This window comes from Anas platyrhynchos, chromosome 28 (genome assembly GCF_047663525.1).
Source record: "Anas platyrhynchos isolate ZD024472 breed Pekin duck chromosome 28, IASCAAS_PekinDuck_T2T, whole genome shotgun sequence".
Lineage (NCBI taxonomy): Eukaryota > Metazoa > Chordata > Aves > Anseriformes > Anatidae > Anas > Anas platyrhynchos.
Genome location: NC_092614.1, coordinates 3117854 through 3145219, shown reverse-complemented (window position 1 = coordinate 3145219; position 27366 = coordinate 3117854). Strand labels below are relative to the sequence as shown.

Sequence of the window (27366 nt, the reverse complement as noted above, 5' to 3'; positions counted from 1 at the left end):
CACCTCATTGCACACATGCATCGTTGCACACTCAGTGCACACTCAGTGCACACTCACACCTCATTGCACACACGCATAATTGCACGCTCAGTGCACACTCACATATCATTGCACACATGCATCGTTGCACACTCAGTGCACATTCAGTGCACGCTCACACCTCATTGCACACACGCATCATTGCACACTCGTTGCACACTCAGTGCACACTCAGTGCACACTCACACCTCATTGCACACTCATTGCACGCTCGTTGCACACCCACATCCCACCCCCCGCCCACCCCCACCCACTCCCCCTCCTTCCCCCTTCCCCTTTAAGCCCCCCCCCACGCCTCGCCCCGCCCCCGAGGGGAGGGAGGGGGGTGGGGGTGTGGAGTGGGGGGGGGGGAGGTGTGGGGGGGTCGAGGCTATTTTTAGCACAGGGTTCCGTCACGTGACGGCGAGTGACGTCACCGAATGTTGTTGTCGGGGCGGGCGGGGCCGGGCGCCGAAGATGGCGGGGCGGCGGGCGGCGCGGCCGGGAGGGGCGCAGGTACCGGGGGGGGGGGGCGTGCAACGAGGGGGGGGCGTGCAATGCCGGGGGGGGCCTGGGAAGCCGGGGGGGGCCGTGCAATGCGGGGAGGGGAGCGGGGCAACGTGGGGGGGGCCGTGCAATGAGGGGGGGGCCGGGGGGGGCCCGTGCAATAAAGGGGGGGTGCAATAAGGGGGGGGGGCGTGCAATGCTGGGGGGGGGTCTGGGGAGCCGGGGGGGGGCTGTGTAATGCTGGGGGGGGCAGGATAACGCGGGGGGGCTGCTCGTGGAGGGGGGGGGCTATGCAACGCGGGGGGATGTGTAATGCTGGGGGGGGGGCTGTGCAATGAGGGGGGGGGCTGGGAAGCCGGGGGGGGGGGGGCATGCAATAGAGGGGGGCCGTGAGAGCTCGGGGGGGGCTGTGTAATGCGGGGGGGGGTTGTATTATTGGGGGGGGGGGTGCGCGTTCCCTTGGGGAATGGTTTGGGGGGGGGGCGGGGGGGGGCCGTGCGCCAGCGCGGCGGCTCCGCAGCACGGGCCCGGTGCGAGCGGGGGGGGGCAGCAGCAGCAGCATCGGCTGGGGGGGGGGGGCATAGGCCAGCCCCAGCGTGGCCCCCCCCCGAACCGCTTCGCACCCCCTTTGCCCCCCCCCCGGGGGTCCCGCGTGGGGTGCGGCCCCCTCCCCACTCACATCCCGGGGGGGGCAGCGCTTTGGGGCCGTGCTGCGCCCCCCCCCCGCGTGCTGCAGAGCCTTGTGTAACGCTGCCGGCCGGGCCCCCCCCCCCCCAGGGCCCCCCCATGCTCCTCCATCCCCCCCCCCCCCATTTTATCGTGGGGGGGCCATGGGAACAGATGCGTGCGGATGAATTGGGGGGACCCCAAAATGTGGGGGGGGTTTGGTGCTGAGAAGGGGGGGGTCCACAGGGTGCTGACCCCCCCCGGGTCCCGCAGGGCTCCCGCTGGCCGCGGGCAGGGTCCCCCCCCCCCCGCGCGCTGCTGACGGCCCCCCCGGGACGCCGCTCGCTCGCCCCCCCCCAGCCTCGGCCTCTCTGCGCCCCCCCGGCACCGCCGGCACCCGCCGGCCACCATGGACCCCCCTAGCGATGCAGGTGAGAGCTGGGGGGGGGCACACACATATTTTGGGGGGGGTCACTTGGGGGGGTGCCCCCCCCCATGCAGGGCATCGTCCCCGCGCCTCGCAGCCAGTACCTGGGGCCCCCTTGTGCTGGGGGGGGGGGGCCCGTGGCCCCATTGCTTGGGGGGGGGGGGACACCACTGCATGGGGGGGTCCTGGTGTGCCCCCCCCACTGCTTTGGGGGTGTCCCTGTGTCCCCCCCCCATTGCTCTTTGCCCCTGGGGGGGCTCAATGTGCCCCCATTTGCATGGGGGAGTCCCTGTTGTGCTGGGGGGGGTCCCATCGTGTCCCCCCCCCATTGCACTGGGGGGGTCCCTGTGTCCCCCCATTTTCTTGGGGGGGTCCATTCATGCCTCATTGTGCTGGGGGGGTCCCCATTCGTGTCTCCATTTAGTGGGGGGGTCCCCAATGTGCTGGGGGGGTGCCCCATGCCCCCTTATTTTTTTTGGGGGGGTCCCCTCATCTCCCCATCACTCAGGCTCTCTGAGCAGCCCCCCCTTTCATTCATCCCCCCCCCAAAAAGAAATTCAGGTGCTGTGGGGCTGGGGGACATGGGGACACGCGGGGGGGGGGGGGCATTCTGGGGACCACAGCATCCCCTGGGGGGGGGGGGCTGTGGGGGGGTCCCCCACGTGGGACAGGCTGTGCCCCCCCCAGGGTGGGTGGGGAAACTGAGGCACGGCTCCATTCCCGGTCCCCTGGGGGGGGGGGCACATTGGTGACCCCCCCACGGTCCCCATCCCACCACCCCATAAATTAATCCTAAAACGAATTACCTGGGGGGGGGCTTTTTTTTTTTTTGTGGGGGGGTCAGTGGGGAAACTGAGGCACAGCCCCGGGGACCCCCGGGGTCCCGCTGCTATTTATGGCCCTGGAGCGGTTTCCCCTGGGGGGGGGCACACTCAGCATGCATGTGCCCCCCCCCCCATGCATTGTGCCCCCCCCCCGGCCCTATATCCCGCCCCATAGCGCCGTGGGCTGGCTCCCGTGGCCCCCTGCCCGCCGCGGCACCCGAAATAGCCGCGCTGACGTCAAACCCCAAAGCGCCCCCCCCACGGCAAAGAGGGGGGGGGGGGGCACCGGAGGGGGGGGCACCCATAAATATCCCGGCTATTAAAAGGCGGGGGTGGGATCGGCGCCGGTAAATAAACGTGGCGCTGCCCGCGGGGGGGGGTTACGCATGGCCCCCCCCCTCCCATCCGACACCCATGGTGGGAACTGGGGGGGGGTCCCCGATGCAAGGGGGGGGGCCATTATTAGGAGGGGGGGGTCCCCATCCCGCTGGGGGGGGTTGCGGTGGGGTTTGGGGACCCCCTCTTAGAATAAAAGGGGGGGGGTCCTGGGGGTTTGGGGGGGGGGGCCTGGGGGGGGTCTCGGTGTGTGCTGGTGGGTGGGGGGGGTGGCGGGGGGGGGGGGGTGATGATTTTAGCTGGGGGGGGGTCGGGGGCTAATCCGGGATTTGGGTCCTGATGCGGATTAACGGCCCCGGTAATTAATTAGGGGCTGGGGGAGGGGTCCTGCATGGCGGGGGGGGGGGGGGGGGGGGGGGTCCTGGTATGCCCCCCCCCCCCCCCCATTTATGCCTCCTCCCCATGCTCTGTTTGCCTGTGGGGGGGTCGCATCACCCCCAACTCCCCCCCCCATTTTAGGGGGGGTTATCCTGTTGCCCCCCCCTATATATATTTTTTTTGGGGGGGGGTCCCTGTGCCCAGCCCCGGGGGGGGGCTCTCAGCAGGGTGCACCCCTCTCTCCACAGAGGGGGGGCCCGGCCGCGAGCCCCCCCTGGAGCTCCTGCCCCACGCCCAGCCTCCACGCCGCCCCTCCCCGCTGCAGGTGAGTGCTGGGGGGGGGGGGGCAACACCAGGACCCCCCCCCCAATTAAATCTGGGACCTTTTTGCTGTGCCCCCCCCCCCGGACAGGCGGCGCTGCGCACCCGAGCATCCCCATGGGGCAGTGCTGGGGGGGGGGCACCAGGCTCTCTGCCCCCCCCCCCCCCCATGGGGAATAATTTTGGGGTGCCCCCACCTGGGGGGGGGCAGTTGTGACCCCCCCCCATCCCGCCCCCCTGTGATGTCCAGGAATACCCCGGTATTTTTAGCGCCCCGAGCCGCTTAGTGCGGCCCTAATCCCAATGCCTGCACCAAGGGGGGGGGGTCCCAAGGGGGGGGGGTTCCCGGCTGCCCCCTGCCAATTTTGGGCACCCCATGGGGACATTTGGGGGGGGGCACTCTCTGCTCCCCCCCCCCCAATTGCAGGGGGTCCCCAGAGGGACCCCAGTGTTGCACCCAGCAGCTGGGGGGGGCTCTGTTGATTTATTTAATTATTTTTTAACGGGGGGGGGGACACTGCGGGGGTGCAGCTGGGCTCTGTGCCCCCCCCCCCAGGCCCAGCCCCGGGTGGGGTCGGTGGCCCCCCGCCAGCCCCAAACCACTTCAGAGGTGCCCTAAATGCAGCCTTGGCCGTGCCCGGCCCCTCCCGCCGCTATTTTTAACCCCCCTCAGGCTGCTGCCCCCCCCCCCCCTTTTACCCTGGGGGGGTGGAACTGGTGTGTACTGGTCGGTGCTGGGGGGCACTGGTCTGTTACTGGGAGGGGGGGGGCACGGCAGTCCCAGTGTGGTGACGTCCATGGGGCTGTCCCAGTGTGCTTGGGGGGGGGGGCACAGGGGTGGGGGGGCAAAAAGGGGGGGGGGGCGTCAGCATGCATCATGTGTGCCCCCCCCACTTGTATGGGGATCACCCCCCCACCCGCTGCTGTGCCTGGGGTTGGGGTCCTGTGCCCCCCCCCCCGGTGGTGTTTGGGGGGGGGGGGGGGAGCTGAGCCCACTCCCCAGTTTCGGAGGGGGGGGGGGCTGTGGGTTTTCTTTGCAGGGGGGGGCTTGGTGCTCCCCCTGCTCCCCCTGCTTTGTGGCTGCTCCCCGGGCTGGTTGCTGCTGCCCCCCCCCCTCCCCAAAACGCCCCCCAAGTGTGCTCCCGGCCACCCCAACAGCCCCCAGCTGCCCCCCCCCCAGCCCTGAAGGAGCCCCCAGCTGCCCCCCCCTCACCCCCCAGGGGGATGGCACCCATAACCGTGCCACGGTTACCCCAAAATTGTCCCCATAAGCGTGCCCCCAGCTGCCCCCCCCCTCCCCCCCGACTGTCCCCATCCCTAGGGCACCCCCCAGCCACCCCATAACCGCCCCCACCCCTGCGCCACCCAATCCACCCCATAACCCCCCCCCCAGTAACCTGCCCCTACTGCTGGACCCCCCCCCGACCCCCATAACCCCCACCCTACCCTGGGACCCACTAACTGCCCCCCAAACCACGTGACCCCCCCAATCCGTCCATCACTCCCATAACCCCCCAACCCCCTACCTCCATGACCCCGTAACACCCCCAAGCCCTACTCCTGTGACCCATAACCCCTCCCTTAACCTCCCCCCATACCCCCCCCATGATTGCACACCCTCCCATAACGCCCCCATAACCCCCCCCAGCCCATACTCCTGTGACCCCACACCCCCCATGACCCCCCCATGACCCTGCACCACTCCCATGACCCCACACCTCCATGACCCTATACCTCCCCCATGATCCCATAACACCCCTAGGACCCCCATAACCCCCCCAACCCCTACTCCTGTGACCTCCATGACCCCCCCACACTCCTATGATCCCATAACCCCCTATACCCCCCATAACCCCCTAACCCCTACTCCTGTGACCCCTACGACCCCCACCCAACACCTCCCTGACCCCAATGACCCCCCTATACCCCCCATAACCCCCCCAACCCCTACTCCTGTGACCCCCATGACCCCCCCACGACCCCATAATCCCCCTAGGACCCCCATAACCCCCCCAACCCCTACTTCCATGACCCCCCCATAGGCCCCCCATGACCCCATAACCCCCCCAACCCCTACTCCCATGACCCCAATGCCCTCCCCGACCCCCAATGACCCCCTCATACCCCCCCATAACCCCCCCCAACCCCTACTCCCGTGACCCCCATGACCCCCCCCATAACTCCCCTAGCACCCCCATAACCCCCCCAACCCCTACTTCCATGACCCCTATGACCCCCCCGACTCCCAATGACCCCCCCTATATCCCCCATAACCCCCCCAGCCCCTACTCCTGTGACCCCCATGACCCCCCCATACCCCCCCATGACCCCATAACCCCCCCCAACCCCTACTCCCATGACCCCTACGACCCCCCCCGACCCCCCGTGACCCCCCCCATGACTCCATAACCCCCCCAACCCCTACTCCCGTGACCCCTACGACCCCCCATGACCCCCCTGACCCCAATAACCCCCCCATGCCCCCCCCAGGCCCGGATGCCCGCGGCGGGGCGGTGGAGGCGTGCGGGGGGCGCCGGGGGCTGGCGGCGGCGCGGGAGCGGCAGCTGCAGCGGGAGCTGGAGGCCCTGCGGCAGCAGCAGCAGCTGCAGAAGCAGCGCCTCTTCGCTGAGTTCCAGAAGCAGCACGAGCACCTCACCCGCCAGCACGAGGTGCAGCTGCAGAAGCACCTCCAGGTGGGTGCAGGGGGGGGCACGGGGGGGGTGATGGGGGGGGTGATGGGGGGGTTTGGGGGGGGTATGGGGGGAGTTGGGGGGGGTTTGGGGGGAGTTGGGGGGGGGGTTGGGGTTATTTGGGGGGAGTTGGGGGGTGTTGGGGGAGGTATGGGGGGTTTAAGAGGGCTTGGAGGGGCTTTAAAGTTATTTTGGGGGGGGTTATGGGGAGTGTTGGGGGCAGTTGTGGGGGGTTAGGGCGGTCTTGGGGGGGAGTTGAGGAGGGTTTGGGGAGAGTTGGGGGGCTTTGGGGAGGAGTTGGGGGGGTATGGGGGATCTTGGGGAGGGTTATAGGGGGCTTTGGGGGGGAGTCGGGGAGGGTTTGGGGTTATTTGGCGGGGTATGGGGGGGAGTCGGGGGGTGTTGGGGGGGAGATGGGGGGTTATGGGGGTCCTGGGGGGTAGTATGGGGGGAGTTGGGGGGCTTTGGGATTATTTGGGGGGCTATGGGGGGTCTTGGGGGGCTTATGGGGGGTCTTGGGGGGGGAGTCGGGGAGGGTTTGGGGTTATTTGGGGAGGTATGGGGGGTGTTGGGGGGGAAGGGGTCTTGGGCGGGGTTATAGGGGGCTTTGGGGGGGAGTTGGGGAGGGTTTGGGGTTATTTGGGGGGGGTATGGGGGGTCTTTGGGGGGAGTTGGGGGTTATTGGGGGGGTCTTGCGGGGGTATGGGGGGGTTTAAGGGGGCTTGGGGGGGCTTTAAAGTTGTTATGGGGGGTGTTGGGGGCAGTTGGGGAGGGTTTGGGGGTATTTGGGGGGGTATGGGGGTCTTTGGGGGAAGTTGGGGGCTGTTGGGGGGGTGTGGGGGTTATGGGAGGGGTTGGGGGGGAGTTGGGGGTCTTGGGGGGGAGAGTTGGGGGGTTTTGGGGTTATTTGGGGGGCTGTGGGGGGTTATGGGGGGTCTTTGGGGGGAGATGGGGGGTGTTGGGGGGGGTATGGGGGTCTTGAGGGGGTTATGGGGGGTCTTGGGGGGGGGAGTTGGGGAGGGTTTGGGGTTATTTGGGGGACAATGGAGGGGTCTTGAGGGGAGTATGGGAGGTTTTAAAGTTATTTTGGGGGACGTATGAGTAGAGTTGGGGGGTGTCGGGGAGGGTTTGGGGTTATTTGGGGAGCGTATGGGGCATCTTGGGGAGGGTATGGGGGTTTTAAGGGGGCTTGGGGGGCTCTAAAGTTATTTTGGGGGGGTATGGAGGGTCTTGGGGGGCTATGGGGAGTGTTGGGGGGCTTTGGGTTTATTTGGGGGAGGGTATGGGAGGTCTTGGGGGGGGTATGATGGGAGTTGGGGGGGGTCTTGGGGAGGGTATGGGGGTCTTAAGGGGGGGGTGCATATTCGGGGGGGTCCCCGAGCGCGCCCCCTCCCCGCAGCAGCAGCAGGAGGCGCTGGCCGCCCGGCGGCAGCAGGAGCTGGAGCAGCAGCGGCAGCGCCAGGAGGCTCTGGAGCAGCAGCGCCTGGAGCAGCTGCACGGCCGCAAGGACAGGGGCAGAGACTGTGAGCGGGGGGGGGGGGTATCGGGGGTGGGGGGGTATTAGGGGCTGGGGGGGGATAGGGGCTGCAGGGATATTTAGGGGCTGGGGTCCTATTAGGGGTTGGGGTCACATTTATGGGGCTGGGGGGGTGTTAGGGGCTGGGTAAGCATTTAAGGGGTTGGGGGTGCAATAGGGGCTGGGGGGGTATTAGGGGCTGGGGGGCATTAGGGGCTGGGGGTGCAATAGGGGCTGAAGGGATATTTAGGGACTGGGAGGGGTATTAGGGGCTGGGGTCCTATTAGGGGTCGGGGTCACAGTTATGGGGCTGGGGGGGTGTTAGGGGTTGGGGGTGCAATAGGAGCTGGGGGGGGATAGGGGTTGGGAGGGTATTAGGGACTGGGGGCACAATTACAGGACTGGGAGAGTATTAGGGGCTGGGGGGTATTAGGGGCTGGGGGTCACTTAAGAGGCTGGGGGGGGTATTAGGAGTTGGGGTCCTATTAGGGGTGGGGGGGTATTAGGGGCTGGGGTTCTAATAGGGGTTGGGGGGGCACTTAAAGGGTTGGGGGTGCAATAGGGCCTGAAGGGATGTTTAGGGGCTGGGGGTGGTAATAGGGGTTAGGGCAATAATAGGGGCTGGGTGGGCACTTAAGGAGTTGGGGGTGCAATAGGAGCTGGGGGGTATTTAGGGGCTGGGGGGGTATTAGGGGTTGGAGGGGTTATTAGGGGTTGAGGGTCACTTAAGGGGCTGGGGGCGCAATAGGGGATGAAGGGATATTTAGGGGCTGGGGATGTTAGGGACTGGGGGCGCAATAGGGGCTGGGGGGACTGGGGGGGTATTAGGGGCTGGGGTCCTATTAGGGGCTGGGGGGGCAGTTATGGGGCTGCAATGGTGTTAGGGTCTGGGGTGGTATTAGGAGCTGGAGGAATATTAGGAGCTGGGGGGGGCAATTACAGGTCTGGGAAGGTATTGGGGCTGGGGGTGTAATAGGGGCTGGGGGGTGGTGATTATGGGGCTGGGGGTGTAATAGGGACTAGGGAGGAAGTTATGGGGCTGGGGGTGCAATATAGGGGCGGGGGGGGGCACCTTATAGGGGCTGGCACCAGCTGCATACCTGGGGTAGTTTTGGGGTCTGGGGGTGCCGCGGCTCCATCAATGGGGTCCTGGAGCTGGGGCAGCACAGCAGGGGGGGGGTGTCCCCATGCTGCCCCCCCCCGTGTGCCCCCCCCAGGCGCCATCGCCAGCACGGAGGTGAAGCTGAAGCTGCAGGAGTTCCTGCTCAGCAAGGCCAAGGAGCCGGGCGCTGCCCCCCCCAACCATTCCCTCCCCCAGCACCCCAAATGTTGGTAGGTGGCCCCCAGCCCCCCCCAGCCCCCTCCCCTGCAGCGGGGGCACCGGGGGCGGGGTGTGGTGTTTTTTTTTTTTTTTGGGGGGGGGGGGGGGCACACGCAGCCGGCCTAGCGGGCGCTTCTCCCCCCCCCCCTCTCCCCCCATCCCCCCCCCCAGGGCTCACCATACCTCGTTGGACCAGAGCTCCCCCCCCCAGACCGGCAGCCCCGGGACCCCCCCGTCCTACAAAGTGCCGCTGCTCGGCACCTACGACGGCCGGGATGACTTCCCCCTGCGCAAAACCGGTGGGTACCGGGGGGGGGGCACACATCTGGGGGGGGCACACGTGCATTGGGGGGTTGCACACGCATGGGGGGGATGCCCTAGGGGGGCTGCGCCCATGGGGGGGGTGCACATGGGGGGCACGCATGTTGGGGAGGGACCTCGCGTGTTGGGGGGGGCATGCACACATTGGGGGGGTGCATATGCATTGGGGGGGGGCACGTATTGGGGAGCCACATGCATGGGGTGGGTGCGCACATGGGGGGCGCATACGTTGGGGGGGGCACGTTGGGGTGGGCATACAGACGTGGGGGCGACAAATTGGGGGATGTGCATGCAATGGAGGGGGGGGTCATTGAGAGTGTGCACACATGGGGGGGGCACGCACATGGGGGGGGACATAAAAATGTGGGAGGGGGGCACACGTGGAGAGGGGGCTGCACGCGTTGGGGGGCGCACACGCACATCAGGGGCTGCGTGCGCATTGAGGGGGGAGCTGCACATTTTGGGAGGGTGTCACACTCAATGGGGGGGGGTCAAACATTTTTTTTTTTTGGGGGGGGGGGGGGCCGTGCCGGGCTAACGCCCCCCGCGGTGCCGCAGCGTCGGAGCCCAACCTGAAGGTGCGCTCGCGCTTGAAGCAGAAGGTGGCGGAGCGCCGGAGCAGCCCCCTGCTGCGCAGGAAGGACGGCGCCGTGCTCAGCACCTTCCGCAAGCGCGCCGTCGAGATCACAGGTTGGGGGGGTCGGGGGGGTCCGGGGGGGTCATGTCGGCCGGGGAAACCGAGGCAGGGCCGCGCCACGGTGCCCCCCCCGTGCCCGCAGTGTCCTCGGTGTGCAGCAGTGCCCCCGGCTCCGGGCCCAGCTCCCCCAACAGCTCCCACGGTGCCATCGCCGAGAACGGCCTCACCGGCTCCGTGCCCAACATCCACGCCGAGGTACGGGGGGGGCTGGGGGGGTGACACGCGCGTGTGCGCTGGGGGTGTGCTCAGGGGGTGTGTGTGTGCGTCGCGGTGCTCGGTGCATGGGGGGCGTGCAGGGAGGGTTTGGTGGTGCACACGCGTGTGCTTGGGGTGCGTGAGGGGGATCGGGGGGTGCACAAGGGGGTGGGGGTGTGCAAATTGGGTGCACGGGTGTGACCGTGTGTGCACGGGGTGCATGAGTGTGATCGGGTGTGTGCACGTGGGGTGCATGAGGGTGATGGCGTGTGTGCACGCTGGGTGCAGGAGTGTGAGGGGGTGCACGTGTATGAGTGTGATCAGGAGTGAGCACTGCATGCAGGAGTGTGATTGTGTGTGCGTGCTGGGTTCACAAGTGTGATCACATCGGTGCACACTGGGTGCAGGAGTGTGATCAGGTGTGTTCACGCCGTGCACACGTTAGTGTGCGTGCTCGGGGTGCTGAGGTGTGTGCAGCCGTGGCACTCAGTGTGAGCACACAGCCAGTGCCTGCACACTCAGTGCACATGCGTGTGCAGAGGTGTGCAAGGTTGGGGTCTTGCTGTGCACGTGCACGCAGTCAGTGCACACTCATGGTGCAAGCAGCCAGCATGCACGTGCACACTTGGTGTGTGTGTGGAGGTGCAAGGCTGGGGTGCTCACTGTGCATGCTCGTGGTGAGTGCATGGCCAGCGTGCGCACACTTGATGCACGTGTGTGTGTGCAGAGGCGTGAGGTTGGCATGCCCGCTGTGCACACGATCAGTGCACACTCGTGGTGCAAGCAGTCTGCATGCGTGTGCACGCTCGGTGCAGGTGTGCACGTGGAGGTGTGCAAGGGCAGGGTGCTCGCTGTGCACACCCGTGGTGCAAGCAGCCAGCACGCGTGTGCTCGGCGTGCACACCACCACCACCACCATGTGTGTGCTCAGTGCGTGCACACCGGGTGTGCACAACCCATCAGGGAGCACGCAGCCGGTGCACGCTCAGGGTGCGTGTGCCGAGGGGGGGGCGTTCACACTCAGGGGGTGTGTGCAGGCAGCACGTGCACACATGGGGGGGCGCAAACGTGTGCGCACTCAGGGGGACACACGTGTGCACACCTTGCACCAGAGCGTGCACATGGTGGGGGTGCATGGGGCTGCGTCACCGGGTAGGGGCACCCCGGGGTGCTGGGGGGGCCCCCCCTGACCGTGCCGTGCCCCCCCCCCCGCAGCAGCTGCTGCCCCAGCCGCGGGCGCTGGCGCTGGAGGGGCAGCTGAGCCTCTACACCTCCCCCTCCCTGCCCAACATCTCCCTGGGGCTGCAGGGCACCGCCACCGCCCCGCACCGCAACGTGAGTGGGGCTGGGGGTGGTGTGGGGACCCTACACCCCATATGGGGTGGCGCGGGGGGTCTGGGGTTGCCTAGGGGTGGTATTGGGGGTCTGGGGTCCTTTGGGGTGGTATGGGGACCCCACAACTGGGGGGGGGCAGCACAGGGGTCTGGGGTCCCTTGGGGGTGGCACAGGGGTCTGGGGTCCCTTGGAGATGGTATGGGGACCCTATACCCCGTGGGGGGTGGCATGAGGGTCTGGGGTCCTTTGGGGGTGGCATAGGGTCTGGGGTCCCTTAAGGGGTGGAATGGGGGTCTGGGGTCCCTTGGGGGTGGCACAGGGGTCTGGGGTCCCTTGGGAGTGGTATGGGGACCCTATACCCCGTGAGGGGTGGCACAGGGCTCTGGGGTCCCGTAGGGGTGGCACAGGGGCTCTGGGGTCCTTTGGGGGTGGCATGGGGACCCCACAACTGGGGGGGGGGAGGAGGGGGGCAGCACAGGGCTCTGGGGTCCCTTAGGGGTGGCATAGGGACCCCATGCCCCGGGGGGGGGCAGGGGGGTGGTACAGGGACCCCTTGCCCTTTGGGGGGTGGCAGTGGGGTCTGGGGTCTCTTAGGGGTGTCCTGGGGACCCTGCACCCTTTGTGCTCAGCGTGTGGCCGCCGCGTGCCTCAGTTTCCCCTTTCTTTCTTTTTTTTTTTTTTTTGCGGGGGGGGTCCCACAGGCGTCCCCCAAGCTGTCCCCGCAGGCGGAGGCTGAGCGCCCGGCGGTGGGGGCGCTGCGCCCCGGGGGGGCTCTGAGCGCCAAATTCCTCAGCACCTCGTCCATCCCCGGCTGCCTGCTGGGGGTGGCGCTGGAAGGAGACCCCCCCGCCGGCCCCGCATCCCTCCTGCAGCACGTGCTGCTGCTCGAGCAGGCGCGCCAGCAGAGCACCCTCATCGCCGGTGAGCCCCCCCCCCCCCCCCCCCAAAAAAAAAACCCACCTCGTGCCTGGCCCTGCCTTGGTTTCCCCTCCTGGCTTCGGGCCCCTTGGGGACCCCCCCCCCAACACCTTGGGGGCATCGTTGGGGGCCCCCCCGGTCCCTTGGGGGCATCACTGGGGACCCCCCCCCGGGTTCCTGGGTTCCCTTGGGGCATAATTTGGACCCCCCAAATCCCCTGGGGGCATCATGGGGACCCCCCCAGTCCCTTGGGGTCATCATTGGGCCCCCCCGTCTCTCTGGGGGCATCATGGGGACCCCCCTGGTCCCCTGGGGGTGTCATTAGGGACCCCCCAACCCCCTGGGGGCATTATTGGGGACCCCCCATCCCCCTGGGGGGGCATCATTGCTTCCCCCTGTGTCACCTGGGGGCATCATCAGGACCCCCCCATCCCCCTGGGACCCCCCCCCTAGTCCCCTTGGGGGCATCATTAGGGACCCCCCACCCCCCTGGGACCCCCCCCAATCCCCCTGGGGGCATTATTGGGGACCCCCCCATCCCCCTGGGGGTGTCATTAGGGATCCCCCATCCCTCTGGGTGCATCATTGGGATCCCCTCCACCCCCCTGGGGGTGTCCCGGTGCCCCCCCCCCGTGACTGTGCCGTGCCCCCCCCGCAGTGCCGCTGCACGGGCAGTCTCCGCTGGTGACGGGGGAGCGCGGGGGGGGCGCGCGGGGGCCCCCCAAGCTGCCCCGCCACCGGCCCCTGAGCCGCACGCAGTCCTCCCCCCTGCCCCAGAGCCCCCAGGCGCTGCCCCACGGCGCCCGCCAGCACCACTACGAGGCCCAGCAGGGCAAGGTACGGGGGGGGGGCACATGGGGGGGGCACAGGGGGGTGTGGGGTGGGTATGGGGCGGGTATGGGGTGGGCACAGGGTGTGGGGTGGGAATAAAGTGGGTATGGGGGGTATAGGGCAGGTATGGGGTGGGCATGGGGAGTGGGGGTGGGTATGGGGGTTATAGGGCGGGTATGGGGTGGGCATAGGGAATGGGGTGGGCACAGGGTGTGGGGTGGGTATGGGGCAGGTGTGGGGTGGGTATAAAGTGGGTATGGGGGGGTATAGGGCAGGTATGGGGTGGGTATGGGGGTTATAGGGCGGGTGTGGGGTGGGCATAGGGCAGGGGGTGGGTATAGGGTGGGTGTGGGGTGGGCATGGGGTGTGGGGTGGGTATGGGGGGCTGTAGGGTGGGTATGGGGGGGTATAGGGCAGACATGGGGGTGTAGGGCAGGTGTGGGGTGGGTATAAGGTGGGTAGGGGGTGGGCACGGGGTGTGGGGTGGGTATGGGGGGATGTAGGGTAGGTATGGGGTGGGTATAAGGTGGTTATGGGGTGGGCATGGGGGGTATAGGGCAGGTATGGGGTGGGCGTAGGGCATGGGGTGGGTATAAGGTGGGTATGGGGTAGGGGGGTGTGGGGTGGGTGTAGGGCAGGTTTGGGGTGTGCATTGGGTATAGGGTTGGTATGGGGTGGGCACAGGGTTTGAGGGTTGAGTGGGGTGAGTATAGGGCAGGTATAGGGTGGGCATGGGGTGTGGGGTAGGAATGGGGTGGGCACAGGGTTTGGGGGTTGGGGGGGGTGGTAAGGGGTGTGGGGTGGGCATAGGATGGGCACAGGGTATGGGGTGGGGCTGGGGGGCACAGGATGGGGGGTGGGGGCGCACTTCAGGCACGGAAAGGGATGAGGGATGTGTGGGGGGGGTGCTGGGAGCCCCCTTTGGGTGCCCCCCACCCCCCTCACTGCCCCCCCAGCTGCTCCCCCAGGGGGGGGAGCTGGCGCGGCAGCCCCCCACCCACCCCGAGGAGACCGAGGAGGAGCTGACGGAGCAGCAGGAGCCCCCCCCGGGGGGTGAGGGGCCCCCCCCCGGCCCCCTCCGCCTCCTCCCCTCCCCGGATGCTGGGGACCCCCCCGAGCAGCCGCAGGACCCCGAGGGCTGCGGGGCCCCCCCCGAGGAGCCGGGGGACAGCGGGGACGAGGCCGAGACCCCCGGGGGCAGCGAGGTCACGGAGCTGGGGGTCACCTACAAGCAGGTGGGGGCCTTTTGCACCCCCCCCAATTTACTTGAGCACCCCCCCCTTTTGCACACCCCCCCTTTTCACCCCCCCTTTTCCCAATCACCTCTTCCCCCCCCCCCTTGCTCAAACACCCCCCAATTTACTCCCCCCCCCCTTGCACCCCCCCTTTCCACCATCTCTCCGGCCAGCCGCATCCCCCCGTCCCCCCCCCTGTTTGCGCCCCCCCCCCGCTGCCGCAGCGCTGCCTTCGGGCCCTCTGACTCATCCCCCCCCCGCCGTCCTCCCGGCTCCGCCACCCCCGCGCCGCCCCCCCCACCCCTGCGGCCCCCGCCGTGACTCATCCCCCCCCCAGACGCCCCCCCCTTCCTGCCCCCCCCCTTTTCCCATCCCCCCTCCTTTCCCTTCCCACCCCCCCCACCCCTTTCCATCAAGAAAGAGGCATCCTGGAGGAGGGGGGGGGCACCCTGACGGGGGTCTGCCCCCCCCCCAGGTGTTCCCCGAGGCGCTGCCCCCCCTGCCCCTGTACCCCGCGGCCCCCCTGGGGCTCCTGGCGCTGCCCCACACCGCCCTGGGCCGCACGCAGTCGTCCCCCCCCAGCGTGAAGCCCCCCGACGCCCCCCCCAAGCACCTCTTCACTACAGGTAGGGGGGCCCGTGTTATATAGGGGGGGGGCTGCGGCTTTTTGGGGTGCTTTTGGGGGGGGGTTCTGTGCGTCCCCGGTCCTGTGGGGTGCCCCCCTTCTTGGTGGTCCCATGGGGTGCTGAGTCCTCGGGGGGGGGGCCCTGTCCCATGGGGTGTCCCGTTGTGGGGTGCCCCCATACCCGTGGGGTGGCTGCGTCCCACGGGGTGCCCCCTGTGCCATGGGGTGCCCCATTTCTTGGTGCCCCATTGATCTGTGGGGTGCCCCCCCCCCCATCCCATGGGGTGTCCCCTTCCCTGGTGGTCCCAGGGGTGCCCCCATCCTATAGTGGGTGCCCCTATCCCATGGGATGCCCCCGTCCCCTGGTGGTCCTATGGGGTCCCCCTATCCTATGGGGTCGTCCCTGTCCCACTCAGTGGCTGTGTCCTTTGGGGTTTCCCATCCGGTGGTCTTTAGGATTCCCCTATCCCATGGGGTTCCCCTCCCGTGGTGGTCCCGGGGGTGCCCCCATCCCATGGGGTGCCCCTGCCCTATGGGGGTGCCCCTGTCCCATTCTGTGGCTGCATCCTATGGGGTTTCCTATCTCCTGGTGGTCTTCGGGTTATCTCTATCCTATGGGGTTCCCCAAACCATGGGGTGATCCTGGGGTGCCCCCCCCTTTGGAAACCCCCCCTCCTTCCCTTCCATCCCCCTCCCACGGGATGCCCCCATCCCCTGGGATGCCCCCAGGATGCCGGTGCGAGGGGAGGTGAACGGGGCGGGGGGGGGCTGAAATCCCGGTCCGTGGGGGCTTGTGGGGGTGGAATCCCATTCCGTGGGGGGGGGGGTCCCACATGCGCCCCCCCCCCCCCCAGGCGTGGTGTACGACACCTTCATGCTGAAGCACCAGTGCACCTGCGGCAACACCAACGTGCACCCCGAGCACGCCGGCCGCATCCAGAGCATCTGGTCCCGGCTGCAGGAGACCGGCCTGCTGGGCAAGTGCGAGGTGAGGAGGTACCGGGAGGGGGTCAGCGATGCGTGTGTCCCCCCCCACCTCGTTATTTTGGGGAGGGGGCTTCACCCCCGCCTCGCCCCGCAGCGCATCCGAGGCAGGAAGGCGACGCTGGAGGAGATCCAGGCGGTGCACTCGGAGCACCACGCGCTGCTCTACGGCACCAGCCCCCTCAACCGCCAGAAGCTGGACAGCAAAAAGCTGCTGGGTGGGTGTCGGGCCGGGGGGGGGTCATTTTGGGGAGGGGGGGGGCACCCCCACCCCCGCCACCGCCACCCCCTCTCCATCACGGCGCGCTCTGCTCCGCCAGGTCCCATCGGCCAGAAGACGTATGCCGTGCTGCCGTGCGGGGGCATCGGGGTGAGTGCTGGGAAAAATGGGGGGGGGGGACGCACGGTGGTGTGCCCCCCCCCTCCCCGGGGTCACCAGTGCATGCCCCCCCCCCCCCAGGTGGACAGTGACACGGTGTGGAACGAGATGCACTCGTCCAGTGCCGTGCGCATGGCCGTGGGCTGCCTGCTGGAGCTCGCCTTCAAGGTGGCCGCGGGGGAGATCAAGGTGAGGGGGGGGCTCTTGCACACTCACGAGGGGGGGGCACGGTGTTCCTCGTGCCCATTTGCACGCCTGGCGGTGCTCGTTTGCACGCTGGGTTAGCTGGGAGGGGGGAATCCTCGTGCATGCTTGTGTGTGCGCGCGCACCGGCTTCGTGCACGCTGTGCCAAGGACTTGTGCAAGCTGCTGTGGGTGTGCACAGTGTGTCAGAGTGCGTGGTGGTGCTCGTGCAAACCCAGTTGTGCACGTGCTGGGCTTGTGCACGCTTCCGTGGCCGTGCGGTGCTGCTCATGCACGCCTGTGTGTGTGCCACCCTTGTGCACCTCATGCACGTGGCTGTGCTGCACGCTCACCCGGTGGGGCGGTGCCACTTGTGCACGCTCACACATGCGTGCACCACCCTCGTGCGTGCTCAGCTGGGGGCGTGGTGTGGCCTCGTGCACGTGTGTGTGTGACTGCTGCACGCTCACGTGGTGGTGCAACGCTCCTTGTGCACGGCTCTGTGCACGGCTTGCACGTGGTGCTGGCACCAGTGCATGTGTGCACACCATGCTTGGGCATGCTCACACCGGTGCACGCTCACACGAGCCTTGTGCACGTGCACGAGCCTTGTGCACCCCCTCGTGCACCCCGCTGCCTGCAGCCCCCCCCGTGTGCCCCCCCCTGGGGTGCCAGCACCCACCCTGCTCCCCCTGTCCCCGCAGAACGGCTTCGCCGTCATCCGCCCCCCGGGGCACCACGCCGAGGAGTCCACGGCCATGTGAGTTTGGTGGGGGATTTTGGGGCCGGGGGGGGGGATTTTGGGGCTGAATAGGGGAATTTTGGGGTTGGGGGGGGATTTTAGGGGGGGTGCCAGCTGTGCTCACCCCGTGTCCCCCCCCTCCCAGGGGCTTCTGCTTCTTCAACTCGGTGGCCATCTCGGCCAAGCTCCTGCAGCAGAAGCTGAGCGTGGGTCGGATCCTCATCGTCGACTGGGTGAGGGGGCAGGATGGGACCCCCGGGATGGGGCCGGGGGGGGGTCCTGAGGCTGTGTGTGACCCCCCCCACCCCATGCCCCCCCCCTCAGGACATCCACCACGGGAACGGCACGCAGCAAGCCTTCTACAGCGACCCGGCCGTGCTCTACGTCTCCCTGCACCGCTACGATGACGGCAATTTCTTCCCGGGCAGCGGGGCGCCCGAGGAGGTGTGGGGTGGGGGGGTCACCCCATTGTGCCCCCCCCCACCTTTATATCACCCCCCCCCCCCATCTCACGGCCCCTCCCGTGCAGGTGGGCAGCGGGCTGGGGGTGGGCTTCAACATCAACATCGCCTGGACGGGCGGCGTGGACCCCCCGATCGGCGACGTGGAGTATCTCACCGCCTTCAGGTGGGGGGGCTTTGGGGGGGTTCTGTGGGGGGGTTTGGGCATTTTTAGGGTGCCCTGAGCCCCCCCGTAATGTGTGTGCCCCCCCCAGGACCGTGGTGATGCCGATCGCCCGTGAATTCGCCCCCGACGTGGTGCTGGTGTCGGCTGGCTTCGATGCGGTGGAGGGCCACTTGTCCCCCCTGGGGGGCTACTCGGTCACCGCCAAGTGTGAGCACAGGGTTTTTTTTTTTGAGGGGGGGCCCATCCTGTCACCCCCCACATAAAAACAATAATTTTGGGGTGCCCCCCCCCCCAGGTTTTGGCCACCTGACGAAGCAGCTGATGACGCTGGCGGGCGGCCGCGTGGTGCTGGCGCTGGAGGGGGGCCATGACCTGACGGCCATCTGCGACGCCTCCGAGGCCTGCGTGTCCGCCCTGCTGGGGCTGGAGGTACGGGGGGGGCACCCCCGGACCCCCCCCCGGACCCCCCCACCCCACCGACACCCCCACGGGGTGGGGGGGCTCCCCCTGCCTCGGTTTCCCCGTGCGCTCGGGCCGGAGCTGCGCCATGCCTCGGTTTCCCCTTGTTGGGGATGGGGGGGAAGCAGCAAGGGGGGGGGGATTCTGGGGTGTTTTTTTTTTATGGGGGGGGTCCTGGGGTCGATTTTTTTTTGGGGGGGGGGGTCCCTGATGGTGGCTCCCTCCCCAGCTGGAGCCCCTGGACCCATCCCTGCTGCAGCAGAAGCCCAACGTCAACGCGGTGGCCACCCTGGAGAAGGTCATCGAGATCCAGAGTGAGCCCGGGGGGGGCATTTGGGGGTCCTGGGGGGGGCAATTTGGGGTCCTGGGGTGGGGTTTGGGGGTCCCCAGGGGGGGCTGGAGGTCACTGGGGGGGTCCCCAGTGAACCCAGGTTTGGTTCAGGGGGAGGTCCTGGGGGAGGTGTCCCTGCTGGGGAAGGGACCAGGGGGCTGCTTTCACCATGGGGGGGGACACATGGGGGGGTCCCCAGGGGTGTCCCTGCATGGGGGGGGCGTGAGGGGGTCCCGGGGCCTGGTCTGGTAATTGGGGGGGGGCATGGAGGGGATGTCAGGGCTGTGCTTGTCATGGGGGGGTCCCTGGGGCTGCTTTTCCTGGGGGGGGGTCCCTGGGGCTGTCCCCACCCTGGGGGGTGCAAGGGGGGGGTCCCTGAATCTTTTTTTCTAAAGGGGGGGGTCCCTGGGGCTTTGTCCACACCAGGGGGGTCCCTGCGGGGGAGGTCTCTGTTGGGGGGGGGGGGACCCCTGGATCCAGACCCTCCTTTGGGATCCTGGGGGGGTTCCCTGCGTCCTTCCTTCCTCTGAGGGGGGTCCCTGGGTCCGTCCTCCCCATGGGGGGGGCTCCTTGGCTCTGTGTCCGCACCTGGGGGTCCCGGGGGGGGGGTGTCTGTGCGGGGGGGGGCACCCCTGGGCCCTATTTCCCCCCCCCCCCCTCAGCTCCGGCCTGTCCCCGTATCCCTGTGAGCAGACTCCCTCCATCCCGGGAGGGGGCTCCCTTATTTTTGGGGGGGTGTTACCCCATTTTTTTTTGGGGGGGTGCCCCCCCCCTCAACACTTCATCCCAGGCCAGCACTGGGGGGCCCTGAAGCGGCCGGGGGCGGCGGTGGGCTGCTCGCTGCGCGAGGCCCAGGCCGGGGAGGCCGAGGAGGCCGCCACCGTCAGCGCCCTCGCCCTGCTCTCCGTGGGGGCCGCAGACCCCAGCCCCAGGTAAATTTGGGGGGGGGGGACACGGGGGGGGCACCCCCCAACTTTTGGGGGCGCACGGAGGGGGCCTGGAGTTGTTTTAACCCCCCCCCCGTGATCCATCCGCGCAGGTCGGCGGAGGAGCCGATGGAGGCCGAGCCCGTGATGTGAGGGGGGGGGGGGTTGTCCCCCATTTTTATTGGGGGGGGAGGTGAGAAGAGGAAACACACAAAAAAAAAACGGAGAAAAAATTAAAAAAAAAGCCAAAAAATGATAATTAAAAAAATATTTTAAAAATGTCAAAAAAAGCCAAAAATGGTTAAAAAAAAAAGCAGAAAAATTAAAAAAATAAAACAAAAAATAAAAAAATAAAAACACACAAAAAAAAACAATAAAAAGGTCAAAAAGACGACCAAAAGCTAATAAAAAAATAAAATGAAAAAATGACAAAAAAAAACAAAACAAAAACGACAACAAAAAAAAAACTACAAAAAATCAAAAAAATCAACCAAAAAAATGATACAAAAAAATCCAAAAAATAATTAAAAAAAAAAATCAAAAAAAAAAAATCAAAAAAAAAATCCTGCAGCGGAATGAAACCCGGGAAGGAGGAAAAATACAAAAAAAAAAGAAAAAAAAAAGAGGAAAATATTTCTTTTTCTATTAAAAAGCAGAGAAACACCCCCAAAAAACACCCCCCCCCTGTCCTGTGCCCCCCCCGCGGTGTTTGCGGTCGTGTCTCGTGCAGCAGCGGTGCCACCCCCCCCTCACCCCCCCCCGGGGCTGTCCCGGTCGCAGCCTTCCCCAAATTTATAATTTTTTATTTTTTTCCCCTCATTTTCACCCTTTTTTTTTCCTCCCCCCCTCCAGCACCCGCCCCCCCCCCTCCGTGCTGCGGGGGGGGCGGTGGGGAATAATTTGTGCCTTTCATTGTTTTTTACTGCCTTATCCCCCCCCCCGATTTTTTTTTTTTAATTTTTGGGGTTTTCTTCCCCAATTTCACTATATATTTTTGGGAGACTGCACAAGCATGGGACGAGCCCCCCCCACCGTGTCCTGCCCCCCCTCCCCTGTGACCAAGGCTTTGTATTTTGCTGGGGGGGGCTCGCCCCCGCCGTGCATAAAGGGGTCCTGGGGGGGATTAAAAAAAGACAAAAAAAGAAAAAAAAAAAAAGGAAAAAAGTCAAAAAAAGGAAAAAAAGACAAAAAAGGAAAAAAGACAAAAAAAGGAAAAAAAGGAAAAAAAAAAGGAAAAAAAAAAAACACACTTTCCTGTTACTTCACCAGCCGAAGGGGGGGGCGGGGGGGGGGACTCGGAGCGATTTTAGCTTTAAAAAAGAGAAAAAAAAGGACAAAAAAAAGACAAAAGGTATAATTTTATTACAGATGTATTATTTAATAAGTATTTTTTTAACGGGTCGCACCGGCCGCGGGGGGGGGGGGCGGGGGGGGGCTTCGGCTGTAAATTATTGGGGGGGGGGGCTTCGGGGTGCCCCCCCTCCCGTTACCCCCCCCTCGCTCCCTGTGTGCGTGTGGGGGTGGGGGGGCGCTGCCCCCTGGGGGGGCTGCTTGGGGGTTGGGGGGGGGCACCTTAAATTTTGGGGGACCGGGCCCCCCCCCCCGCATCATTTCCTTATGGGGTGGGGGGCACCGGTGCTGTTTGCCCCCCCCCCAACCCTTGGAGCGATGTGGAGGGGGGGGCACCCTAAATTTGGGGGGATTCCCCCCCCATCAGCTCTTTTTGGGGTGGGGGGGCACCCTAAATTTTAGGGGATTGCCCCCCCCCTCCAATCACCTCTTTTTGGGGTGGGGGGGGCACCAGCTCTGTCCCCCCCCCCCCTTGGATTGATGCAGGTGGAACTTGGTGGGGCCATGGGGGGGGGGGTCCTGCCCCCCCCCCCGGGGAGTGAGGCCGTTGTATTTTGGGCAGGAGCCCCCCCCCTCACCGTGTGCCCCCCCCCTTGCCCCCCCCCCCCCCCCCCGCTCTCGCTGTGGTTCTCGGCTGCGTATTTTGTACCCCCCCCCCCCCGCGTTGGTCCTTGTACAAATAAAGCTGTTTCTGGCAATATTCCGCCGTGCCACCGAGGGGGGGGGGGCACAGCAGGGCGGGGGGGGGCACGTCCTGTCCGCCCCCAGCTGGGTCTGACCCGCCCCCCCCACCCGGTGCCCCCCCCAAAAAAAAAATTGGGGAGGATTTGGGGCTGGTAACGGTGCCTTTATTCTGTTCCTAAGGGGCCTGGGGGGACAGGGGGGGTGCGAAGCGGTTGGGGGGGGTTGAATGTTGACCTGCCCCCCCCCCCCTTAGGTTAAACTGGGAGAAACTGGGGGGGGAATTGGGTGTGGGAGCTTTTGGGGGTGCCCCTTGGGTCGCTGTTGTGGGATGGGGGGGCACCCTCAATTTGGGGGGGATCCTTGGGGTTTGGGGGGGGTCCCAAGGTTGGGGGGGTCCTTGGAGTGTATGGGGGTGCCCCCAATTTGGGGGGGGGGCCCTGGGGTCACTGCTACAGGATGGGGGGGCAGCCCAATTTGGGGAGCATCCTTGGGGTTTGGGGTGGGGTCCCAAGGTTGGGGGGGGTCCCAAATTTTTTGGGGGAGGTCCCTGGAGTGTATGGGGGGGGTCCCAGGAGTGTTTGGGGGGGGGCCATTAGGTGCCACCCCAGCTTAGCAGGGCGCCGCAGGGAAACCATACCCACACCCCCCACCCCAGGAGTGGGGAGGGGGGGGATAATGACGGCGCCTTTTGGGTCGCTGCCCACCTCCCCAAATTATTCAGCGTGGGGGGGGCCGGGGGGGGCCCCCCAATGCTCGGAGCAGCCTGGGGAGGGCCACGGCCACCAGCCAGGGCCCCGCGGCGTGCTTGAGGCAGGCGACCCCATACCACAGGGGCTCGGACCCTGGCTCGGGAACCCACTGCAGCCCCTCCAGCACCCCCAAAGCCAACAGGGCCCCCAAAACCCTCATATGGGGGGGGGGCAGGTCCTGGACCCCCCCAGAAAGGGAGCGGGAGGGTCTCAGGGCCAGCCCCAGCCCCATTGCGCTGCCGGCGTCGCGGCACACGGAGGCGAAGGGCCGGGTGTCCAGGCGCAGCCACGAGGGGTTGGAGCACCACGAGGTGGCCAGGCGGATGGACCTGAAAAAGGGGGGATTTGCCCCAAAAATAGAAGGGGGAGGGGGAAACGGGGGATGGGGGGGGGAAGTGGGGGGGTGGAAGGGGGTGTGTGGGGGTTGTGTTGTCTGAAATGCTCTGGGGGGGTTGGGGAGCCCCTGGGAAGTGTGGGGGGATTTGGGGTGAGCCCCCTGCTGTAATGGGGTTGGATCTCAGGGGAGCCCCCCTAAACTGGGGGGGGGGTATTTGGGGTGAGCCCCCTGCCGTAATGGGGTCAGATCTCGGGGTGAGCCCCCTGTAAATCTGGGGGTCAGGTATTGGGGTAAGCTCTTCTCTAAGCTTGGGGACAGATCTTGGGGTGATCCCCTGCCGTAATGGGGTCAGGTATTGGGATGAGCCCTCCCCCCGGGCTGTGGGGTGGACATTTTGGGGTGACCCCCCCCGCTGTAATGGGATCAGATATGGGGGTGAGCTCCCCCCAGTGGGGCAGCTGTGGGACAGACATTTGGGGTGCCCCCCTGCCGTAATAGGATCAGACCTCGGGGTGTTCCCTGCCCTAATGGGGTGGGGTCTCAGGGAGCCCCCCGCCCTAACAGGGTCAGATCTCGGGGTGCCCCTGCCCTATGGGGTCAGATCTTGGGGTGCCCCTGCCCTAATGGGATTGGATCTTGGGGTGTCCCAACCCTAATGGGGTTGGGTCCTGGGGTGCCCCTGCCCTATGGGGTGGGTTCTCGGGGTGCCCCCACCCTAATGGGGTCAGACCTTGGGGTGCCCCTGCTGTAATGGGATCAGATCTTGGGGTGCCCCTGCCCTATGGGGTCAGATCTCAGGGTGCCCCTGCCCTATGGGGTCAGATCTCAGGGTGTCCCTACCCTAATGGGATCGGATCTTGGGGTGCCCCTACCCTAACAGGGTCAGCTCTCGGGGTTCCCCCGCCCTATGGGGTGGGGTCCCGTGGTGCCCCCGCCCTATGGGGTCAGGCCCCGTGGTGCCCCCCCGTGGGTCTCTCACCAGTCGATGTCGATGCCGGCAGCCCCCATGGCGCGGTGCAGGCCGAGGGCCCCCAGCAGCAGCCCCAGGGCGGTGGCGCCGTAGAAACGCAGCGAGCGCGCGGGGGGGGGACAAGCCTGCAGCCCCCAGCCCAGGGCAATGCCTGCGGGGCCACCACGGGGTTATGGGGTGCGGGGACGGCACCGGGGGGGGGGATGTAGGGGATGAGGGGAAGCCCCCCCACCCCGCTCACCTGCCACGATGCCGCCCAGGACCTGGTGCGGGAAGTGCGCGAGGACGAAGACGCGGGACAGCCCCACGGCCAGCAGGAACAGCACGTACACCACCACCGGGAGCAGCCGCACCACTGGGCTGTGGGGTGGGGGGCGCTGAGCCACCCCAAAGCCACCCCAAAGCCATCCCAGAGCTACCCTGAAACTCTGAGACACCCCCGAGCCACCCCAGAGCCGCCCTGTGCCATGTCCCACTCCTGAAGGTGCTTGGGACCCTCTCCAAGTCCCCCAGGACTCACCTCGGGGCTATGGGGCAAGCAGGGCAGGAGGGTCCTGAGCCACCCCAACACCCCGAGCCACCCCAGAGCCACCTCAGGGCCACCCCGACACCCTGAGCCACCCCAGAGCCACCCTAAAGCCACCCCATGCCATGTCCTGCTCCTAAAGGTGCTCAGAACCCTCTCCAAGTTCCCCAGGACTCACCTCCAGGCTGTGGGGTGAGCGGGGCAGGAGGGTCCTGAGCCACCCCGACACCCCGGAGCCACCCTAAAGCCACCCCGTGCCATGCCCCCCTTCTCCTAAAGGTGCTCAGGACCCTCGCCAATTCCCCCAGGACTCACCTCGGGGCTATGGGCGAGCAGGGTGAGCAGCTCCTGAGCCACCCCGACACCCCAGAGCCACCCTAAAGCCACCCTGTGCCATGTCCCAATCCTAAAGGGTCTTGGGACCCTCTTGAGGTCCCCCAAAACTCACCTCTTGGCTGCGGGGTGAGTGGGGCAAGGGGCTCCGGAGCCACCCCCTACACCCCAAACCACCCTAAACCCACCTTAAAACCACCTTAAAACCACCCCACGCCATGTCCCCCCCCAAAGGTGCCCAGGACCCTCTTGAGTTCCCCCAGGACTCACCTCGGGGCTGTGGGGTGAGTGGGGCGAGCACCTCCCGAGCCCCCCAAACCCCTGAGCCACCCTAAACCACCCCCCAGCATGCCCCCTCCCCCTAAAGGAGCTCAGGACCCCCTGGGGACCCCCTGGGACCCCCCCGACCCCCCCTCACCTCCTGTAGCGTTGGGCTGCCCGCGCCGACAGCGCCGACACCAGCGGCCACAGCGCTGCGCCCGTGATCATACAGTGCCCAGAGGGGCTGCCTGCAGGGAAAACCCCCCGGGGGGGGAAAGTGACACGGGGGGGAGAAAATGACCCTTGGGGGGGGAGAAATGGCCCTTTAGGGGGAAAAATGACCCCTGGGGGGGGAAACGACCCCTGGGGTCTCAGGGTATACAGGGTCTGTGGGGTTCTGCAGGGACCCAGGGGCTTTGGGGTTCCCTGGGGACACAGGAATTGTGGGGTCCCTGGGGACACAGGGGCTGGTACATGGGGTTGTGGGGTCCTGGGGTATTGGGGACTGTGGGGTTCCCCAGGGCCACAGAATGGGGTTTTCCAGGAACACAGGAACTGTGGGGGTCCCTGGGGATATGGGGAATCTGGGGGACACAAGGATTGTGGGGCTCCCCAGGGACTGTGGGGTTCTGTGGGGACCCCAGGGACTGTGGGGTTCCCCGGGGACACAGGAATTGTGGGGGGTTTGGGGGGCACGGGGATTGTGGGGTTCTGTGGGAACAGGGGGAAAGGGGTTTTGGGGGCACTGGGACTGTGGGGGTTCCCCAGGGGCACAGGGAATGTGGTTCTGTGGGCACAGGGGTTTGGGGGTTCCCGGGGACACTGGGGACTGTGGGGTTTTCCTGGGAACACAGGAATCTGTGGGTCCGTGTGGGCACTGGGGTCTGTGGGGGTTCCCCAGGGACAGATAATGGGGGTTTCCAGGGACAGGGGGACCGTGGGAGGTCTGGTGGGGGTCTCTGAGGGTCTGTGGGGTCTCCCAGGGGTTATGGGGTCCAGTGGCTGACCAGGGTCCGGGGCTCACAGGTGATGGGGGCTGCGCAGGAACAGCCGGTGCCTGCGGGCAAACCCCGACTCCGCGCAGGCCCACCAGAACGGGCGCTCCCGAAGCAACTGGTGGTATGGGGTCAGGAGTCACTGCGGGGGGGCACGGGGCCTGGAGGGGGACGGGGGATGGGGTAATGGGGATGGGGGACAGGGATGGGGCTGGGGGACAGGGGACAGGGTTATGGGGCTGGGGGACAGGGACTGGGGTTATGGGGTTGGGGGTGGGGGCTGTGGGACATGGGGACAGGGAGATGGGGGACAGGAGGATGGGGTTGGGGGACAGAGGGATGGGGGATGGGGCTGGGGGGCGGGAAGAGAGGGATGGGGGGGCAGAGGGATGGGGCTGGGAACAGGGGACATGGATGGGGGGACAGGGTGCAGATATGGGGCAGGGGGTGGGTACGAGGCGGCGGGTTGGGGCTGTGGGATGGATGGGGAGGGGGGTACGGGGTTTGGGGGGACGGGATTGGGATCGGGGAGATGGGAAGTGGTGTATGGGGGACAGGGACGGAGCTGGGGGACAGGGAATTTGGGGACAGGACTGTGGGGTTGGGGCTGGCAGATGGAAGGGTGGGGACAGGGTTTGGGGGGCATGGGGCTGGGGTATGGGAGCTGGAACTGGTGGTACTGGGGCTGTGGACGGCGTGGGGTTGGGGCTGGGATATGGGCTGGGGGTAAATCCCCCCACAGGTGTATGGGACAGGGGAACGGAGCTGGGGGACAGGGATCTGGGGACAGGGCTGTGGGGTTGGGGCTGTGGGCTGGGGATATGGGGCTGGGAGCTGTGGGGATGGGGTTGGGGATATGGGGCTGGGGAGTGGTGGGGACGGGGGGCTGGGGACGGGGCTGGGGATATGGGAGGGGGGACAGGGTTCGGGGCATGGGGCTGGGATATGGGGCTGGAACTGATGTACTGGGGGCTGGGGATGGGCCTGTGGGGTTGGGGCTGGGGATAACCCCACAGGTGTATGGGGGACAGGGGGACGGAGCTGGGGGACAGGGGAATTGGGGGACAGGGCTGTGGGGTTGCGGCTGTGGGGCTGGGGATATGGGGGGCTGGAGCTGCGGGGATGGGATTGGAGACGGGGAGCTGGGAACGGTGGTACTGGGGGCCGGGGACGGGACTGTGGGGGTTGGGGCTGGGCAGATGGGAGAGGGGACAGGGTTCGGGGGCATGGGGCTGGGATATGGGGAAGTGGAACCGGTGTACGGGGGACAGGGGCACGGGGGCCAATGCCAGGACCTGGGGCTGGGGTCTGGGGGCTTTGGGGCTGGGTCCTGGGGTCTGGTCGGCCCCCTTCTCCACCATTGAGCACC

At 66.7% G+C, this 27366-nt stretch overlaps 2 protein-coding genes across 7 annotated transcripts; one reads left to right on the top strand and one right to left on the bottom strand.

Annotated features, from left to right (window-relative positions):
* The first annotated feature begins 443 nt into the window (after positions 1–443).
* Positions 444–19966, top strand: HDAC5 (histone deacetylase 5). 6 transcript variants are annotated; one of them, XM_072028743.1, is made up of 25 exons: positions 444–534; positions 5968–6170; positions 7570–7690; positions 8901–9015; positions 9176–9303; positions 9884–10015; positions 10105–10217; positions 11433–11552; positions 12254–12473; positions 13129–13307; positions 14258–14536; positions 15012–15162; positions 16016–16149; positions 16243–16363; positions 16466–16515; positions 16606–16713; positions 17412–17467; positions 17595–17682; positions 17774–17893; positions 17979–18076; positions 18165–18283; positions 18372–18505; positions 18765–18849; positions 19657–19798; positions 19906–19966. In XM_072028743.1, the coding sequence occupies exons 1-25, from the start codon at positions 459–461 to the stop codon at positions 19943–19945; spliced, it is 3132 nt and encodes a 1043-aa protein (XP_071884844.1). In that variant the 5' UTR covers positions 444–458; the 3' UTR covers positions 19946–19966. The 6 variants fall into 6 exon arrangements, with proteins under 6 accessions (XP_071884844.1, XP_071884845.1, XP_071884846.1 ...); XM_072028744.1 differs by having other exon boundaries at positions 7567–7690; positions 11436–11552; XM_072028745.1 differs by having other exon boundaries at positions 7567–7690; positions 14270–14536.
* A 2419-nt stretch (positions 19967–22385) lies between these two features.
* Positions 22386–25298, bottom strand: G6PC3 (glucose-6-phosphatase catalytic subunit 3). The gene is made up of 4 exons (XM_072028748.1): positions 25160–25298; positions 24124–24242; positions 23892–24033; positions 22386–22904 (listed from the first exon to the last, which is right to left on the bottom strand). The coding sequence occupies exons 1-4, from the start codon at positions 25228–25230 to the stop codon at positions 22544–22546; spliced, it is 693 nt and encodes a 230-aa protein (XP_071884849.1). The 5' UTR covers positions 25231–25298; the 3' UTR covers positions 22386–22543.
* Positions 25299–27366: the final 2068 nt, after the last annotated feature.